Source organism: Rattus norvegicus, chromosome 12 (genome assembly GCF_021556685.1).
Source record: "Rattus norvegicus strain SHRSP/BbbUtx chromosome 12, alternate assembly SHRSP_T2T, whole genome shotgun sequence".
Taxonomy (NCBI): domain Eukaryota; kingdom Metazoa; phylum Chordata; class Mammalia; order Rodentia; family Muridae; genus Rattus; species Rattus norvegicus.
This window is the reverse complement of record NC_141545.1, coordinates 44,892,909-44,912,203: the sequence shown is the minus strand read 5'-3', so window position 1 is coordinate 44,912,203 and position 19,295 is coordinate 44,892,909. Positions and strand designations below refer to the sequence as shown.

At 47.3% G+C, this 19,295-nt stretch overlaps 1 protein-coding gene across 9 annotated transcripts in view; it reads left to right on the top strand.

The window, feature by feature from the left end:
• Nucleotides 1-19,295, top strand: part of Med13l (mediator complex subunit 13L) — a 196,681-nt gene that overhangs the window by 134,632 nt on the left and 42,754 nt on the right. For all 9 annotated transcript variants that reach the window (NM_001419791.1, XM_087578968.1, XM_087578967.1 and 6 more), the window contains 3 exons: nt 14,478-14,623; nt 17,401-17,595; nt 17,796-17,984. In NM_001419791.1, coding sequence (NP_001406720.1) covers nt 14,478-14,623; nt 17,401-17,595; nt 17,796-17,984 — 530 coding nt within the window. The remainder of the gene's footprint in view (nt 1-14,477; nt 14,624-17,400; nt 17,596-17,795; nt 17,985-19,295) is intronic.

Below are 19,295 nucleotides of genomic sequence, written 5' to 3'. Positions count from 1 at the left end.
CATTAAGGAGGAGACAGACAGGAGTTAGGGAGTATGGTGAGCACCCTGGGTGGGGATTTGGTGTTGCAGCCTCTCTTGCTGCACCTGGGTGAACAGAATTCCCCAGGTGGCTCTGTTCATGTACTTGGCTGCTGTGTGTCATTGTCTTTATAGGTTCCGGTAGCCAACTCTTCCTCCTTGGAGCTGATGTCATTGATTAGAAAGAAGTTTCCAGCTTGAGTTCCCATCCTCTGGCTCCTCAGCATAGAAATGGACTGCACTGCTGGTCTTAGAATGCTAATTAACCAAAGCTTTTGATTCATCCTGGAAAATATGCCTCTTTAAAATATATAGCATTCTTTAATATTTTAGCTCTCTGGGAATTGTTCATTATCTGGGATAATAACCTAAAAGTCTCCCTTCTTAGGATTTGACTTATTTATAAAATAACTTTGGCCTTTCAGTATAGACTTTTAAAAAATATTTATTTATTATATATAAGTACACTGTAGCTGTCCTCAGACACACCAGAAGAGGGCATCAGATCTCATCACAGATGGTTGTGAGCCACCATGTGGTTGCTGGGAATTGAACTCAGGACCTCTGGAAGAGCAGTCGGTGCTCTTAACCTCTGAGCCATCTCTCCAGTATAGACTTTTCAAAGAGATTTGCTTCTAGTTGTGTGTGTGTGTGTGCGCGCGCTCGTGCACTCGTACACTCGTACATGTGGGCCTATGTGCAGGTGACAGAAGGAGCCAGAAAACAGCACAGGGTTCCTTGGAGCTGGAGTCACAGATGGTTGTGAGCCGCCTTGTACATTCTGGGAAGAGGCAACCAGTGATCTTTGCACTCGAGCCAGCGCTCCATCATTTTGAGACATGGTCATGTGCACACTTTACGTTATCTACGTTATCTGTGTCTACACTGAAAAGTACATTATTGGAGGTTTGGGAAGGAAGCACTTCTCTGTCCTTTGACGAGTGAAGAACTCTTAAGTGGGTGTGAGTGTCTCTTGGTTTTAAAGATGGAGCCTATGTGCTGTCCAGCCTAACAGGAGTCACTGCCCCTTCTCCACAGCACTTGCTCTTAGTGGAAGGGGAGGAGGTGAGCTGTCCCGCTGCTTCTGTGGCTGCCAGCAGGGCTGCTGCTCCTGCTTATTGGAGCGTCTCCATGTGTGCTCCTGCTTCAGTGTAGTAGGTGCTTCCGGCTCACAGAGCCTCTAAGACTTGACAGTGGCCTTGATGTCTCCATGGAAAGGAAGTGTGCACCGTATGCCTGCTTCTGGCTCAGTGACGGAAGAAAGGCTGTGTGGGCCTTGCTGCAGCTCCATCATAGCCAAGCTGTGCTGCTCTCACACATCAAGGACCTCATTTCCCCTCAGCATCCCAGCGCCAGCTTCCATGGCCCTGTGTCCTGAAGAACCTAGGTCTGGAGTGTCTCTGGGCTGTAAATCATTTAAAAGCCAGGGCAGTGGCAGTGCTCCACCATTCACTAGGTTTACCACAACATTTATCTTTCAAAGAACTTACATAACTTTTCTTAACAGCATTTAATTTTCAAAGGAATGAATCTTAGACCCACATATATTTGGATATTTTGGATATTTCTCTATTAAGAGAAATTTGAGTTTTAAAAAATGTTTTCTATTTGGTTTAAAATGTTGACCCAACCTCACTAAGCTTATGTAATGCCCCGTGCTATTGCAAAGACCCTCGTTGGTCATAGTCGAACCCAGTGCAGTTTCCCCATGAGTCTTAAGTCAGCTGATCTGCTGCTACTGAAGAGACAGTGTGATAGGGGTGTGCACAGGAAGTGTGAGTTAGAGGCCTGGCCAGCAATCGTGGGGAGCACCTCACACCTCTAGAATCTCTTTGTAGTTGTGTAATTGATTCATATTAGTACTATTTTAGTTTTATGCCAAAATTTTAAATATTTTTTCCACAAGAGGCTAGCTAGAGGATTGAACTAAATAGTTATAGAAATTGTGTGATACATTCAAGATTGATGTTTTGTTTTTGGCTAAGAAAAAAATTTGGAAAATCAAAAAAAAAAATAGTCTTGTAATGATTTCCATTCATTTGGTCCTGGGAAATCCGCCCATCTGTGGTGGTCTCCAGTTAGACTGGCAGCAGTGACTTCACACTGAGCTCTTCTGAAAGAGCTTCTGCTATTGCTACTGTCCAGAAGTAAAGGCTTTCAGTCATGGCCTCTGCTGACCCGCCGCTTTCTGTGCAGGAAAAACAAGTTAACAACACAGCCCTCCAGTCAGCTGTGTTGGTACAAAGCACCGATCCTGGGTGAAAACCTGAGGCTTGTTCTTGGTGTCCCAGTGAAGGGCAAGCTGGTCATTTCCGTCCTGCTGACGTCCAGCTGTCACTGTGGCATGCTTCCTTTGTAGTCAGTAATCATGCAGGGCCCGATATCAGGATCATTGCCTTGGGAACAACACAAGGACGCGAGTGTCTGTCCTCTCTTCTAAGTCCTAAAATAGTGTGAACCTCACTCAGGGCAGCAGCTGCCTGTGCCTTAGCAAATCCTACCGGCGTGCGCCACCACAACCGGCCTGCTTGTGCCTTAGGCACCTCCTCACCCTCAGCCAACTGGTGTGGGAGATGACCGCACATGTGCCCTTGTCTAAAGAAAAGGCTTTCTGGATATTTTAAAACTGCTTTCTGATTGGTTGGTTGGTTGGTTGTTTGGTTGTTTGGTTGGTTGGTTGATTTATACCTTGTCTCTTGAAGATCTGTCCATGTTGGTATGAGTTGTACTTCCTAGTCAGTTACTTGGAAAATGAGGAGTTTTCCTTCACATTTACAATTGTGTTCTTTTTTTTTTAATGTTTGAAAAGATTTACTTTTGTGTATATGTGTGTGTGTATGTGTGTGTTTTGAGTGTGTGTGTTTTGAGTGTGTGTGTTTTGTCTGAGTGTGTGTGTGTTTTGAGTGTGTGTATGTTTGTGTGTGTTTTGTCTGAGTATGTGTGTGTGTTTTGTCTGAGTGTGTGCGTGTGTGTGTGTGTGTATATGTGTGTGTGTGTGTGTGTGTGTGTGCGCGCGTGCGCGCGCGCGCACTAGCTGTGGAGGTGTTAGGTTCCCTAGCATTGGAGTTGTGGGAAGTTGTAAGCTGCCATGTAGGTGCTGGAACAGACTGGCCCTGGCAGCGCTCACCCTGATCTCCCGGCAGTCTCTGCAGCCTCAGTGGTATTCTGTGGAAGGGGATCTGTCACTCCCCTGAGCCTCTGCAGTGGCCCAGTATTTGGACTCTCTGCTCCCTGTGCACTGTGTTCTCCCAGTTGGTCACATACGGAGCTCAGGAATACAGGCTCCCATTCATACAGCTTACAGTCTCACGGACAGAGTGTCGACCTGGGTGCAGGCTGGGTAAGAGGGCCCTGAGCGAGGGAGGAAGCACATGGCAGTCACTCCTCTCCAGCATTGTGTGCCGTCTGCAAGGAGCGGCCGTGACAGTGTTACTTTTTGATGCCTGATGCATACGCGGAAGGAAGGAAAAGGAGTATTGTCCCAGTGTTAGAATTCTGTAGCAGGACAGGTCCCTTCTGCACCAGAACAGGCGTGTTTAGTCCATGATTGTCTGTGGTGCTGCTTGCACACATTGCCAAAGAGTTCTGCGTGTTTAAGGCTGGATGGAGGGTGTTGGGAAGTGTCCAATGGTCTCATGAACACAGACAGTAGTTGAATGGATGTCATCGGAGTGGGCTGAGGTGGCCAGTCTTCCTAAGCCTTGGCTTGCGTGGTTATCACACCCACTTGGCTATGCCTTCCCAGCACTAACTTACATCGAGTTTGTTCAATGGCTTGACAGACTGGTGTCTCACTAGCTCTTGTGATGAGTCCCAAAGCCTTTGTGATTGTTTTATTTTTTTTGCATATTTTTATTTTTTATTAATTTTAAGTATGTGGGTGTTTTGCCTACATCTGTGTCCCACCTGCATGTAGTGCTCTCAGAGGCCAGAAGAGGTCGTCATATCACCTGGGACTGGTGTTGACAGCCAGCTACTGCCACAGCGTGGGTGCTGAGAGTCAAACCTGTGTCCTCAACACAATGAGCCACTGCTCTGACCCGCTGAGCCACCTCTCCACACCCTGGTTTTTCCACACCTAATTTTAAAACATAAAGCAGTAATAAATTGTTACTTCTTTTCTCTGAGTGAGAATAGGGCAGTATATGTCATAGGTTTACTCGTCCCTGCCTGAAGGGCTGTTGCTACAATAGCAGCTCGAGGCAGCGCTCTCTTTGTGATGCTTACTCTGTCATTTGGGTTGTTTTTCTTTGTAAATTTGATGCCTTGATAGTCCTCAAGCTGTACTAACAAGAGTATTAGTTTTCCCAAGCAAGGCCATGTATTTTATAGCATACCCTATTATAAGAAGGAAAGATAAGCCTGTATACAAATGACCCCTGGACAGTTAGTTAGTTTCTCTCTCTCTCTCTCTCTCTCTCTCTCTCTCTCTCTCTCTCTCTCTCTCATTCATTCATTCATTCATTCCGTGTGAGTGTCTGTACCTGCTTACATGCCACAGCTTATGTGTGGAGGCAGAGGACAGCTTGCAAGCGTTGTTTCCTGCCTCCCACCACACAGTTCGCAGAGCAGGTATGCTTGGCTGGTTTGTAGTCTCCCCTGCTACTGCACTGTGTATTCTGCCAGCAGTGCTGCACTCTGCACGACTGCCTCACGCTGAGCTCACACTTGCCTCTTGGAGACTCACTGTGTGAGGGGGGGTCCCAGTGCATGAGCTCCTTGTTGTCTCAACTAACCCACAGGGGTCTTGTTTGTTTATTCACTGCTGTGCATTAACTCCTTAGAGATTACGTGGGAGTCCTGTAGTGATCTGCAGGGATTCTTGCACACTTGGTCCCTCTAGACCTTGACACATTCATTTAAAGGGAGAACCAGACAGGAAAGTAAACCCATGTTAGCCACATACACTTAGCCCAATCACCAGGAAACCACAAGTTTTGCAACTGGGAGCTTGTTGGCTGTGATGACATCATATGAGATCATGATTTCCGTCATGAAATTTGGTTCACTTGTTTGATCTGGATTAGCGGTGGTTGGTTTTATTGAGATTTGAAACAGACAAATATTTCCTTGATCCAGTCTTGGGGAATTAGTGAGGAGTACCTGACAGTGTTTCTACCATGATTATAGTTGTTGACCAGATTCTCACATTGTCATATGCCACATGCCCAGAGAAACAGTGTCTCTGTGACAGTTCATCTTGTCAGTCTTTGGATTCACTTCAGAGACTTCACCTCCCCTCCCCTGCTTCGCAGTCACTCTCCCTGGTGTCACAGAGCCGGTCTCAGGAGGACATGGCACTTACAAGTGTGTTGTTACTCTGAGTCTTGTAAGCTCAATGCAGTACTTGGCACAATAGTGTTAAATGTGTGCGTCTGCTTTGCATGCAGTGGTAAGGCCCTTCAGACTACCCGTGAGTATCATGTGGAATTAACCCTACTAATTAGACTTCAAGTAAAAGGACACAGCCTTGTGGCAGAGTGCCAAACACATGCCACTTTGAATCAAATACACGCCTGTCTGGTATCCCTCCTCCCACTGTCTGCATGTCAGCTCACTCTGTCAGGCTGGGGTGGGACAGATGAGTCTACAAACACAAGCACAGGCCAGGCCAGGAGTTTTGTTCCTGGATAGGCGTTTTATCCAAAGCCAGAGTAAATGCTTTGGACACACACACGCACACACCGTCGTGAGAAGGCAGGGGAAGGGTGTGCTGTTGGCTCCACGTTGAGTTAGCTTGTTTTAATTAAGGAGATGGAGACACAGACACTGTGTGCTAACATGGTTTAGTGTATACTCCAGTTTTGTGTGAGACTGCTCTGTAATGCATTTCTTCTATTACCAAATGTGATTAATGTGCCACACAGGGTTAACTCTGCTCTCCCCAAAGACATCAAATGGGAGGCAGCATGTAGAAGCTAAATTATTTGGAGAGGCTCAGAGATTGATTTAAACATAAAAGAATTAATTGGTCCCTGAAGCAGACGATCACACTGGACTGTGGTCTTGACTGAAAGTGGGAGAATTACAGACGCATCGCATAGAGTAAAGGAGTACATTTCACGGCCTTAACCCTTTCCCTCCCACTGCTCTCTGTGCTTTGATGGACTACCCTCCTTTGCATGCTTGTTGGTGCAGAGGGGACTGGATGTGGCCCTGATGGAGTGGGATGTGGGGCGGAGCAAGCATCACTGAGACCAAGGGACCTGGAGCAGTGCCCACAGACCGGACTTTCTAGCAGTTCCCACCTGTCTGGACCCTGAGCATAGATGACAGTTGTTACTGAACAGGGATCTAAAGTTCTCAATCTGTGGGGCATTGGTAAAGAGGAACAGTGGGTGAATGGAGCCCTTTCTCCCCTACAACTACATGAACAAAGACTGAGCTCTCAGCTGAGGATAAATGGTGTAAGAACTCCGTGGCCAGAGAGGCACTGTTTTCAGTTATGTCTAAGCAGTGCTGCTTTTCCTGATTCTTGCTCTGGAGCCAGGCATGTGCTGCCTTCTGAAGCCCTTTGCTCATTTGTCCTTCGCAGGGAGAGACAGTGTGTTCACACTCATGTCATTCACATTGAGGGTTCTTGTATGCCCGCTATTACAGAGTAGTCGGGCAGCAGAGCAAGTCAATGGCTAGTTCATGGGCATTTGTGACCCATGTCTTGTGTGGGTTTTCCAATAACACGGCTCCCGCGTTTCAGAATGGATTCTTAGGACGGTTCCTTTTGCCCTGCCTCACGGCACTGCCCCTCATCATTGCTAGGCTGTAGCTGTCAGTACGCCTGTTCCTCTGCCGTCAGTCCTGATGGTCTGTGCTAAACAGCCTATGGGAGAGGTCCAGTAGAGAGGTAGCTGGACTGAAAGGTCTTCAAAGGCCACCCTTCCGCCTTCACAGTAAGCTTCTTTCCCTAGGAAAGAGCCCCAGTGGTGAGTCTGTCCTGGCTGTGTATTTTCTGTGGCTTGTGTCCTCAGTTCTCAGCGGGCAGGCATGCCTATACTCTGTGGTATCCCAGGAGGGAGGTGTTGAGCAGTACAGCACGGAGGTTGTAAGGTCACGGACAGCACGGATAGCACCCAGTGGTAAGAACAGTCAGGCTTCATAGCGTCAAGTCCTTTTCCTTAGCTGTCTCAACTTTTGGTTCACAATTGTTGGTTTTAAACTCTGATCATTGTAAAAAATCGTCTTCTAGATTACTATATTTCTGCCTGTGGCATGCAAATTCAAATTGGACATCCCAAGGTAGAGTTGGAGCAGATAGATCACCTCGTGGTGATTTCCACCACTTTCTGCCCATCCTGTCTGATGTGTCGGGCACATGCTCCTCGGTGACTACACACAGTCTCCTGAGACCCCCAACAACACCTCTGTGGTTGTCAAGTCTCCCACATACACATACACAGTCGATACACGTGCTTGTACTTAGAGGTGTGGGTGATCACTTGCTTCAGGGTCTTTTGGACATTTCAGTGGCCATATTTGTCCATCTCTTACAATGGCGGCATTGCCATTAGGTGTGGTTTTAAGTGGAATGCCTCAGGATAGCTGTTGAGGTCGCCCATTGACCCCCTTTGTTGTGCTTTTAACTGTTACTGTTGCTGAAGGGCTTCCTTCCTTTCTGAGAAGATCCTTCACTGATGCTTTGCTCACTAGAGTGATGGAATTTGGGCACTGCCATTTGCTTGGTAGAAACCAGAGGGCCTCTGTGACATCTAGTCTTTAGAAAATAGCCAGTGGCACCACAGATACAGGCATAGCGTTCTCAGCACTGAGAAGGAGAAGGCAATCAAGAGAGAGGGAGCGTCTGAACTCAGTGTAAAGGGGTGGAGGGATTCTCACTGTTACTATTAATAAAGTTGGTAGGTGTGATTGCTAATTAGAAAAATTTGGTTTATTGAGATTATTTAACTTCAACATAGTTTGATTATAAACTTTCATTGTTTTTTAATTATTAATCTTAGTAAATTTTTATTTCACAGAAAGTCTTTAAAGACAGATATCTGAATTAATTAGTTTGACATGACTTAAAGTTTAGTAAATTTCAAATGGAGTTCTATACACATCTTCTACAATAACAAGTCAAGGGATAATCTACCTAATTTCTTTTTTCTCTCTGCCCTTGGTTGGGGACTGCTGAACTACAAGGGACACTACTGCCCTGCTGAGACAGCTGAGGTCTTCCTCATGGTCTTCTTCCTGTGGCTTCTCTTTGCTCCTGGTCCAGTCTGCAGGGCCCATGTTTCTCATCTGGCTTCCAGTGTGGCTCAGACTTAATGCTGGTGTCTCGCCCCACCCCCATTCCTGAATTCCTATTCCTTATGCCTTTGCTTACAGTTCACAGGCTCAGAGTGTGTTCTGGTCAGCACTCTCAGCGCCCTCAGTGCCCTCTGTGCCCTCTCCTGACAGTTTATAAGATGAGCACACTGGGCATTTTCCTCCCCAGACATTCAGCATGGCTCTGGATTTAGGCCTCTGACTTGCCTGCCTGCCCGCCTCTTTCCTCATGCTCTCTTGCTGCTGCTCCTTTCCTCTCTGACCTCTTGAGCATGTCATCTCGTTTGATTTACTGCATAACCTCTCACCCTCCACTGCACATGTGCACTGATTTTCTGAATGGCTTTACACGGACTCTTTTTGGCCTGCAACTTCCATGAGCCAGGACTGTGGGCTTTTGGCAGTGTAGGCTCTCGGGCAATGCCTGTGCACTGGCACTCAGGCTGCATATTGGTGGGGTGAACCAGAAGTTGCCTAAGCTACAGAAAATCCTTGGTTAGAATGTTAAAAAAAAAAAAAAGCAAACAAACAAAAAGCCCCCAAACAACAACAAAACCAAACCAAACACTTTGCAGGATAGTACTCACTCTCTAATTTAAATGTTCATAATTGTAAGCATTCCTCCCCTTTTGTAGTAACTAGATACTGGTGTGTGTGTGTGTGTGTGTGTGTGTGTGTGTGTGTGTGTGTGTGTGTGTGTGTAATACTACCATTTATTGGAGCACACATTCACTTTGTAATTGTGGCGCGCCCAAGTCATTGTGTGTTTTCTGCTGGTTCCTTCACTTCAGTGTTGATGTCTTTGTACTGAACAACTGTCTTAGGCAGTTCTGTCCCAACATTCTCTCTCTTTTTCTTTTATATTTTCTCAGTTGAATTTTCCCACTCTGAAAGCTGTGACTCTGTCACTGCTTTGGTGTTTAACACGTTGCGGCAGTCCATAGCCTTCTGACCCTCTGACCTTCTGACACTGCTGGAGGAAAGTGTCCTAGCCATTACATCTGTGGTACGATGGTACTGCCCACTGAAGGCAGAGGAAGCCATGTGCCTGGCACAGCCGCCTGGCACTGGAAGAGTATGGGAGATAAGTGCTGGCTGATGGTAGCACCTTACTAAATGAGTGTCTGTGCCATTTTATTTTCCTCTTGCTGAGAAAACCGTGGCCTCCTTTGAGTACTGGTGAGTGGGAGACTTTGCAGCAGTGTTGCTGTCTGGCGGGCAAATGCTGATGTCGGACGCCTTTAATGGACTTGCCACAGCACACCGAGTGTCAGCTGCTCTCTCTTTGGTTCCTTGTCATATTGCCTCTTTCCTACCCTTTTGTTCTTTTCAGAGTAACCTGAAAATCTTCTGAGAGTCCGCACTTTGTACTTCTTGGGGTGGGGGTTAAGCTTGTGCATTTACTTGTTTGCTCTTTAGAGAGGTGTCACTTTAAGGCTCTGACTGACCTGGAACTCACTCTGTAAACCAGATTGGCCTCAGATCAGAGAGACCCACCTGCCTCTCTCTCCCTCCTGGGTCTGGAATTAAAGGTGTGCTTTGGCGGCTGCACGTGGTCCCTGACAGCTGTTATTTTAGTCCCTATGTCTCCTCTAGACTGGCAGCAATCTGGCCAAGCTGTACCCTCAGGAGAAATTTGAACAGGACTTTGAGAAGCCTTCTCAGATTTGGTGTGCTGATGTCTGTGGAAGAGAGCAGATCTTGTAGCCACTTTGCTATTTTAAAAACAGTCCTGTATTGCTTTGCCACCCGTCAAGGCTAACCACAAATGCTCTCAGCCTTTGAATCAAAGACAACTGAGTTATAGCCCCTGTTAAGTGGGGTCCCAGGAGGAACATTAGTCCTTTAGGTCACTATGACACTGCAGTTGCTTTGACAAAGACGCACACTGTTATAGTGCCAGTCCAGGAGCCCTGCAGACTCAGAGAACTATACCACCAAAGGGACACTTGGATTGCCAGAGAACAGCTTAGCACTAAGGATAGGATGGTAGGAAAAAAAAAAAAAAAAAAAACAACCCTAGTCTTAGGTGTGTGTGCATATCTGTGTGCTTACATGAATGCATTTTGTATGCATTTACACACATTGTGTGTGTGTGTGTGTGTGTGTGTGTGTGTGTGTGTGTGTGTGTGTGTACACAATCTCCAGTAAGACCTCAGCATTTGGAACAGTGCCCTGGGAAATTTTTTAGCGGAGTGATTCTTCGTGGACTCTGATGATAATTTAATAGTTTAGTACTGTGTCATCTCTCATAACAAAAACATTTGTAGTTAGGGCCTCTGGTGCGGCTCAGTGACTCTTGCTGCCAAGCCCAGCGTCTGAGTTTGAGCCCAGGGCCCTGTGCTGAGAGACTGCTGGCTGCTGCTTGCTGTGCTATCCTCCCAAGTGCACCGTGTTCCTGCAGGCACACACACAAATAAATTAGCTTTAAAACTTTAAAAAATAAGCATAACAATATTTTCATTGCCTTGTAATCATAGTTAATTCATTACAGTACAGAAAAAGATGAGAATTACTAAGACCCTGTCAAGGCTTCTGTAGAATTCTGTGCCCAGGTGCTGCCCTCTGAAGAAGGCAGAGGCCTGATCAACAAGAGACACTGTGAGCAAAGTCTGAGCTGCCAAAGGGAAGTGCATTTCTCAAGAAGGGAGACCAAATATCAGAGAGGGCTCGTAGACTGAAGCAAGAGGTTTCCTTAATGACAACTCAGAAAATTCCAGAGTGATAACTTGATTACACAGAAAGCATTTAGGAAAAATTGTCTGCATGTGTTCTGCATTGTGAATCTGTTATCAAAACACTTTACACCTTGAAGAGAATAGGAGTGTATTAATATTCACAGTGCATTTTGAAAGCATATATAATAGCTGCATTCTGAAGACCCAGCTCAAAATGTAAAACACCCTTTAAAAATGTGGTAGGAGAGCGGGCCTTTCTCCCCTGCACTTTGGCAAAGCCTTCCCTAGATGCCCCGTTGTAAGGCAGGCAGTCAGCAGCCTTCAGAGGTGCCTTCCTGGTAAAAAGCATTTACTCTAAAACGAGATTTTAAAGAAAAATGGTCTTTCAAGGTAGAATGTGCTGTCTTGCACCTCGCTCTACTCAAGCAGCCTGATCTATACTGTGCTCTGTTGGGTTTAAAAGACTGTTTCCCACTAAGTAGTTGAGGCTGGTCTGAAACGCACCAGAGCTCAGGCTGACTTCACCCCTCCTCAACCCCATTTACTTATCTTATTTACTGTGTGTGTTTGTGTGCACAGTTCTGTGGAGGTCAGGGCACAGCTTACAGGAGCCGGTTCTCTCCTCCTCCCCTGTGGGTTCTGGGATCCCACTCAAGCCATCAGGCTTGGTGGCAGCTTCCTTTTCTCAGTGAGCTCCTTCCCAGTTGTCTGACTTCAGCTCTTACCCACCCTGCCACAGCACCAGGTGTCACCCCCACATTCTGCCTCTGAGCAGCCTTTTTCACGAGGAGTGACATGGACTCAGGGAACGACCTATGTAGTAAGAAGTTTTGTTTCTTTAAAAACCACAGAAACATTGTAAGAATGTTTTCAGTGTAACCCAGATGTGGGACTGCTTCAGACTGTCCACAGCAGCTAACTGTGATTTGCTCGTGCTCCAGCAGAGGTTTCCAGCTGTAGACAGTTTTTACAGTTCTGTGACATTTGGAATTCTGGGAACTTGTCAAAGGGTATGTAAAAAGAGCCCCGAGAAGTGATTATTGGTCGTTCAGGGCATCGCTTGCAGTTTGTTGGTAGATGTGCTCAAAGAAAAAAGAAATTAGGTTTACAGATCTCTTCACCCCCAATCCCCGTCTTTCTTTTTCTGCTACTAAGTGATAGGAGGTGAAACGGGTGGGAGGGGAGTGGTGGAATAAGGGTGGGTGTTTTTCTTGTTATTTGTTAAATGTTAGAGAGTTCAACAGTGAATTAAACCCAGGTTTGAACACTGAAACTGGAAGTGGACATGGTAGCACAGACCTGTGAGCCCAGCTGTTATGGAAAGAAGCTACAGCAGGAGGATTGCAAGTTCAGAAGCCAGCTGGTCTAAAAGCGCAGGGCTGTGGTCACAGGAGAGAGAGACACATAACACAGCACAGCACTGAGCTCCACCCCAGACTGTGTTCAAACAAGGAGGGGTTTGGTTTCCTCCTACCCTTCAAACCCCACCTCACTGAACCAGTCCACACTCCAGCACGCCTGCCTCAAGCTCACATGTTCCTGGGGCTCACCCGGCATGGAAGTATGTCACCTAGTCTCCTAGCAGGGACGACCTGTGCTTCACATCCCCATCACACGGGCAGCGAGTTGTGCTCAGCCCTTACCAGGCCGGGTGAATGATCTTGTGTTGTAACCCAGAACTCTAGATGCCCTTTAGTATCTTAGGAAAAGTGGAAGAAAAGTTTTGACGGCAGGAGCTGAAGAGGGAAGCAGTACAAAGACGACTCTCACAAGCTCCTCCACGTGCAGCTCACGACAAGTGTGTCCCTGGCTGAAAGTCAGTCGGGGGACATCTCACAACAGAAGCCCTCCGGCTGGGGCACACAGAAGCACTGGGCCATATTTGGCCCTTACCTCACTTTAAAGGAAAAGATGAGGAATGGAAAGGCAGGTTTTTCTATCCAAAGAACAGCAGTGCTAGCCCCAGGTATGGTTCAGCTTTGGACCAGTGCTGGGTGTGCAGCCCAGCAGTGAGTGTGCAGCCCAGCAGTGGGTGTGCAGCCCAGGAGTGAGTGTGCAGCCCAGCAGTGAGTGTGCAGCCCAGCAGTGGGTGTGCAGCCCAGCAGTGGGTGTGCAGCCCAGCAGTGGGTGTGCAGCCCAGCAGTGGGTGTGCAGCCCAGCAGTGGGTGTGCAGCCCAGCAGTGGGTGTGCAGCCCAGCAGTGGGTGTGCAGCCCAGCAGTGGGTGTGCAGCCCAGGAGTGGGTGTGCAGCCCAGCAGTGGGTGTGCAGCCCAGCAGTGAGTGTTCCTTTTTGGTGAACTTGAAATTTAAACATTTGGATATCAACAATTTTTTTTTTTTTTTTAGTTTTTGAAAAAACAGTCTCCCCAGTGCACCACCGGTTTGCTGTTTTGCTGACTGTATACTTCCAAGACCACGTACATTCTGTTGTCAGAGCTTCACATCTTAGTAAAGCACAGACCGCCTGGGTACCCTCATCAGACAGTAGCACGTGTGTGCTTCCCTCTGTGCTAGTGATGGGCTTCTCTTGTTTTCGGTAAAGCATTATGGTTTTATTCTTGAAACAAGACTTCGTCTTTTGAGGAGTACTTCTTATATGGCCTGTCATAATTTGAAGGCCTCATGAACAGGAGCTGCTTCCCAGAGGTGGCGGCATCAGCGTTGTGGTTTTGGTTTGTAGGCAAATGTTCTTGAGGACACCGAGGAATGAGGGTGTATTACTGCTGGCTCAGCATCAAAGCTCACGACTTTGAAAGACCAGGCCACTGTGGTAACTTGGCTCCATGGCACCTCAGTGAGTCAGTACATAAATAAAAGGATGTAAATTGTAAAAATAGACGGTGCGATAGATGCGGTCCTTACCTCGCATGGAGATGGCATCAGCACATGGTGGTGTGAGCACTGCTTTCACTGGGTTTCGCTGTTGCTTTGAGGTAGGCTCTCCCAGAGTTGCTCAGGCTGACCTCAGCGCCAGGGTAGATCTTGTACTTCAGACTCCCATGTGCTCAGATGACAGACATGTGCCAGCCTGCTCCTACCATTTAAGCAATGACTTTAACCTCTAATATATGATGTGGTGCTCTAAGCTGTGTGACATTTTTGCTACACTGTACCCCAAGTAGGTAACATCACTGTTGTCTCTACAATGGGGTAGAATCTCAGCTCCAGTGCTTTTGATCGTGCCCACAATCCACTTTAAAAGGAATTCTTAAAAGTTGTGTTTCATCTTTTATGAAGCTAACAGGGCTTGAGTGCTCACTGTGCAGCAGGCCCTGTGGGCTTTCCTGTCTCTCTAGCTGACAGGGGAGCTTCATATGTGACGAGGGGACATCCTGTAGAGCACTGTGACTGCTAAGAACTAACACCGGCCTTGTTTTGAAGCCCCATCAACTGGAGGCCGCTGTTTGTCCCCAGCAGATGAGCGGCATCTCTCTTGGCTGGGTGGTCAGAAGGGCAGAGCGGCATCCAGGTGCTTCCTGCCCGGCATGAAACCAAGTGTCCTGGTGTCTTTCAGTGAGCATCTGTCCTGTGCTTTCACCTTCTTTCTTCATGGAGAGAGTAACGTGTGCACAAGCGTGGAGATCGCTCAGCACCAGCCGATCTATGTGATCAACGAGGAACACTTACACATGGCCCAGTCTTCACCAGCACCATTTCAAGGTCAGTCAGAGGCCATGCGCTTTATCCTGCACCAGCACCCCGAGTGCGTAGCTGCCCCTCCCGACGGGGTGTTGCAGCAGGGATGGGGTGTTGAGGGTGGGTGTAGGGTGTTCTAGGGTGGAGTGGTGTCTTGTAGGAGGAGGTGTTTGGGTGGTCTGAAGTAATCGTGATCAGTTAATGACATTTCTCAGGTAAGTACATGTCTAATGGCTTGGTAAAGCTATGTAATTTCCTTGACACAAACCAAGATTGACAAGCATCGCAGGCCAGCGTCCCCTGGCCATTGCGCACAGTGAATGAAGGGGCTGTGGTTATGTCTGCCAACAAGGTTCTGCAGTGAAGTAACGGACAGAAGGTGGTTGCTCACAAGGGGAGCTGGCTCCCCAGGTCTCTTCGGTGTACAGTGTGGCTAGTGCCGTTACTGTGGGCATGTTTTCTTCCCTGCACGCTGTGGACGGCTGTGACTTGACTTCATGCACTGGCGGTCTCGTCTCAGTTTATCTTCATCTCGTGCCCCACGTTAACGTTACATCTCTTCATTCCACTAAGCATTCTAAATCTCCATCTTAATCTTGGGGATTCCAGATTTCTATGAATAATAGTTCTGAAATGTTAAAAACCATGAAAAAATTCTTTTGGACTCCATTTGATTTTTCATTTCCAAAACTGGCTGCCCGAAAAGGACAGGACACACAGAAAGCAGTAGCTTGTACCCCACATGTGTTCTCACTTTAAAGAGGGAATAAGGGTAAGTCTGCCTGACTTGTGAAGCCAAGCGGGGAGAGACCTGGGATTCTTCCACCCGGTTCTCAGTCTTACCTGCCGCCCTCATCGTCATCCCTTACAGCCTCTTAGACTTCTGAAAGCCATCAACTCCAGCGCCCACCAGGCAGAGGCCAGAGGATTCCCAGTTTCCAAGACAGCCAGGGCTACCCAAGGAACACACACACACACACACACACACACACACACACACACAGAGAGAGAGAGAGAGAGAGAGAGAGAGAGAGAGAGACAGACAGACAGACAGTCAGACAGACAGACAGACATGGACACGGACACACCCCACAGCAAACAGCTATAAAATTCACATAAAATTTAAAACAACCCAATTCTCAAATACAAACTAAGCACAACATGTGCTATTGCAGACTGTCAGATTTGTTTAAATCCTGCGTTTGCATTTGAAATGCAGCCTGACCTCCACAATGGTCACTCAGTGTTCAATGTTATCACTTAAAATTAAGCGTTTGTGAAGATAAACGGTCACAGGGAAGGTAAATAGAGATTGTATTAGGAATAAAGGTCCCTAGAGGCCACACATTTAAGTTAGCTCTGCCTGTCTTCCCTCACGGAATAAATCACCCAGCTGCCTTAAAAACTGGCGGTACATTTGAGAGAAAGTATCTTCATAAAACTCAGTAATATAGGACATGCATAAACACCAAGAGAGGAATTCTTTAAATGATTTTAAAGTTTTTAAAGTTTTGTTTTGTTTTGTTAAAAAAAGGAAGAAGGCACTTGAAGTCAGGCATGGGCTCACGTGCCAGTAATCCCGGTTATAGGAAGACAGAGTTCTAGGTCAGGCTTAGGTCCATAATGAAGTAAAGAACTTTGAGTCTGAGCATGAGCCAAGAGAGGTGGGGGCCGGCCGGCCCGGTTAGGGCAGTGCTTGCCGCCCAGCCTCGGGGCCTGAGTTTGCTGCACAGCATTGGTCAGAGCTGGACATGACAACCTGTGTCTTCAGCCCTGGGACAGCGGGACTGGCCGGTGCCTGGGGTTTGCTGGCACACGGACCAGATCTGTGGGCTTCATATTCAGGGAGATACCTTACCTCTCCAGCATCAGTGGAGATCAGGAAGGTGGCCCAGCAGGTAAGGCTCCCTGATAAGCACTCTGAGTTTAACCCGAGGGCCCCAGATGGCAGAAGGGGAGGACAGACTCCTGCAGATGGTCCTCATATTTGGACACATGAATTAATTTCAAAGACAATGATGTAGAGAGGAAGACCCTGACTTTGATCCCTGGTCTCCAGACTCATGGGCACACACATGTATACACATAGACTGCACACATACATGCAGTGCACCCACAAAACCAAAGGGAAATGGGGTGCTTCCCACTCTGAGTTGTCTAGTCCCCTAGAAAGGATTATTCTGAAGACCTGTTCACAGGGCCACAGTGTGAGTGCCACGGTAACCCAGTCTGTTTCTAACGCCATTAAAACAACGTTGGCTTCAAAGACTGAAAGGAACAGAACTGGTGTCAGCTCCATACTGGAGTTTACGCTGCCTCCCTGCAGTCTCTCACCGGACACACAAGTAACTGTGCGCTTCATGCTCTGGGCATGAAGATCTGCTAGTAGGCACTTTATTGTTGGCATTACATGTTATTGTATATTCTGTGTTACCTATTATTCTTTGATTATTACATGTGTAGGGGTTCTCAGGATTCACGTCAGTGTTAAGTGCCAAGTAGGCCTGGGTGTCCATGCCAAATGTGGTGTTCATATTGAACAGCCATTATCCATAGATAGGCATGCATTTTAATGTGCAGATGAGTTATACAATTTTTCTTGATAGACTTGAATGTGTAGTGTAATAGTATCCCAACTTGATTTTTTTAAAAATCGATGTAATTAAACTACTCATAAATAATTCTAAAGTAAACTTAAATGCCACACTGTGAACGACTTTAGGCTATAAATCAAAGGACATGAAGTAGCGCTCTGTTTTAACCTTAAATATATATGTGATACCTGTCTCTCCTTTGCATAGTGCTGGTGAGTCCTTACGGCTTAAATGGCACGCTAACAGGGCATGCATACAAGATGTCTGACCCAGCAGCCCGCAAGCTGATTGAAGAATGGCAGTGTTTCTACCCAATGGTGCTGAGGAAGAAGGAGGAGCCTCGAGAGGAGGCCGAGCTGGAATATGACGATGACTTTCCCGTGGCAGTTGAAGTCATTGTCGGTAAGGAAGTGTGCCTGGAGAACTGTGCTCTAGCTCCATTGTTCATTTAAAGAGATGAGCATTCAGGGTCTCCACACTGTGGCCCCTGCTTCCTGTCTGTCCCCTGTGCTGTCATGGTGACTCAGGGACCATGTTCAGGCAGTTGTTGACTGCTCACTGAACAGTTTCTCAGACCTGCTCCTTGCTGTCTTTCCTCATAGGTGGTGTCCGGATGGTCTACCCTTCGGCTTTCGTGTTGATCTCTCAGAATGATATCCCGGTTCCTCAGAGTGGTACCAGTGCTGGAGGGCATGTCACCATTGCACAGCAGGGGCTCGGTAGTGTGAAAGACCCCAGTAACTGTGGGATGCCTCTGACGCCTCCCACCTCCCCAGAGCAAGTGGTTATAGGTGAGTGCAACCCAGTGTGCTCTTCAGAAGGATTCCCAGACCACCATCAGCATGGCAGACCTCCTGATAGACATGTGGGGACGGGCGAGAGGTAGAGTGTTAGAAGGGCAAGTGCCTGTGACTCAGAATTGTGCCTGTGCTGCCTTAGTCTCTATTCCACTGATAGTGTTAGTGCATTCCGTAGTACTGCATGCAGTTACCCCGGCACACTATGTCCATGTTTCTGCACATGCACAGGAAACTCTTTAAACAATGGCAAATACTGTGTCAACTTTGCCCAAGAGAGATGCCCTTAGGGGAAAAGGATGTGTTTGTCTCTGTTCCACAGTTAGCCCACTGTTGCTGGCCTCATGCATCCAGACAGTCATTATGTTAGTGGGAAGACATGGAGGCGGTTCTTTGCTTCCTGTTGGATACAGAGTAAAGAGAACACAGAGCAGGTAGCCAGGGCCAGGCTGCAGTCCCAAGGACATGTCTCCAGGGTCCTGCTTCCTCCAGCAGTTCTCACCCGCCCTGTCACCACTGTTCAGTTGACTTGGAAGGGTTAACCCTTGATTTAGTCAGAGCTAACTGTCTCTGGAAAAGCCTTCCAGACGTGATGCCCTGAAGGTCATCTGTGTTAACTCACAAGCACTAGCCCAGGGGTAGGTGGAACCTTAGCCTGGCTCATAGTTGCTCCTGCAGGACAACTATGCAGTGACTCTTTCTGCATTGTAAGACATGTTAGACTAGCATGAGGACTCTGAGCGGGTCCTGAGTCCTGTGCTGATCTGCGACAGTTGTGCCCCCCACCCCAGCCCACCCCAAGGGAGAGAGTGCTTGAACTGAGAACAGTTTTGTCCACTTTGTTGAGTGACAGGGTTCCTGTATTAACAGTCCTGGCTGGAGTCAGCTTGCTTTCCTTGGAAATCCCCTGGCACGTGTGTCGTGTGTTGTCCATGGTTGAGAGACAGTTTCTAGCATCAGGAAGATGTGCACAGATCAACTGCCAGCATCTTATGTGCACTCTTCTGGGTCAACTCGCCTTTCCCCAGCCTGCGTTAGACCCACAGAGCTCAGAGAGCAGAGCATTGGCATGACTCTTCCAGAAGTGGCTAGCCATTGATCTGTTTTATTACAATTAAATTGAAAAGAAAATGCTTCGTTATCTTTTGTAGTGATCCTCAAAGACCCCATCTGTCAGTATTTTGAATAGTTTGAATTTTACTTAAAATTTTGTATTCTTAACAGTTGCACTACTTTAAATTTTTATCAGTTTTAGTTTATCAGTTTCCTCCCCTAGATTCTTAGTAAGTTTTGTGTTAGCTTTTT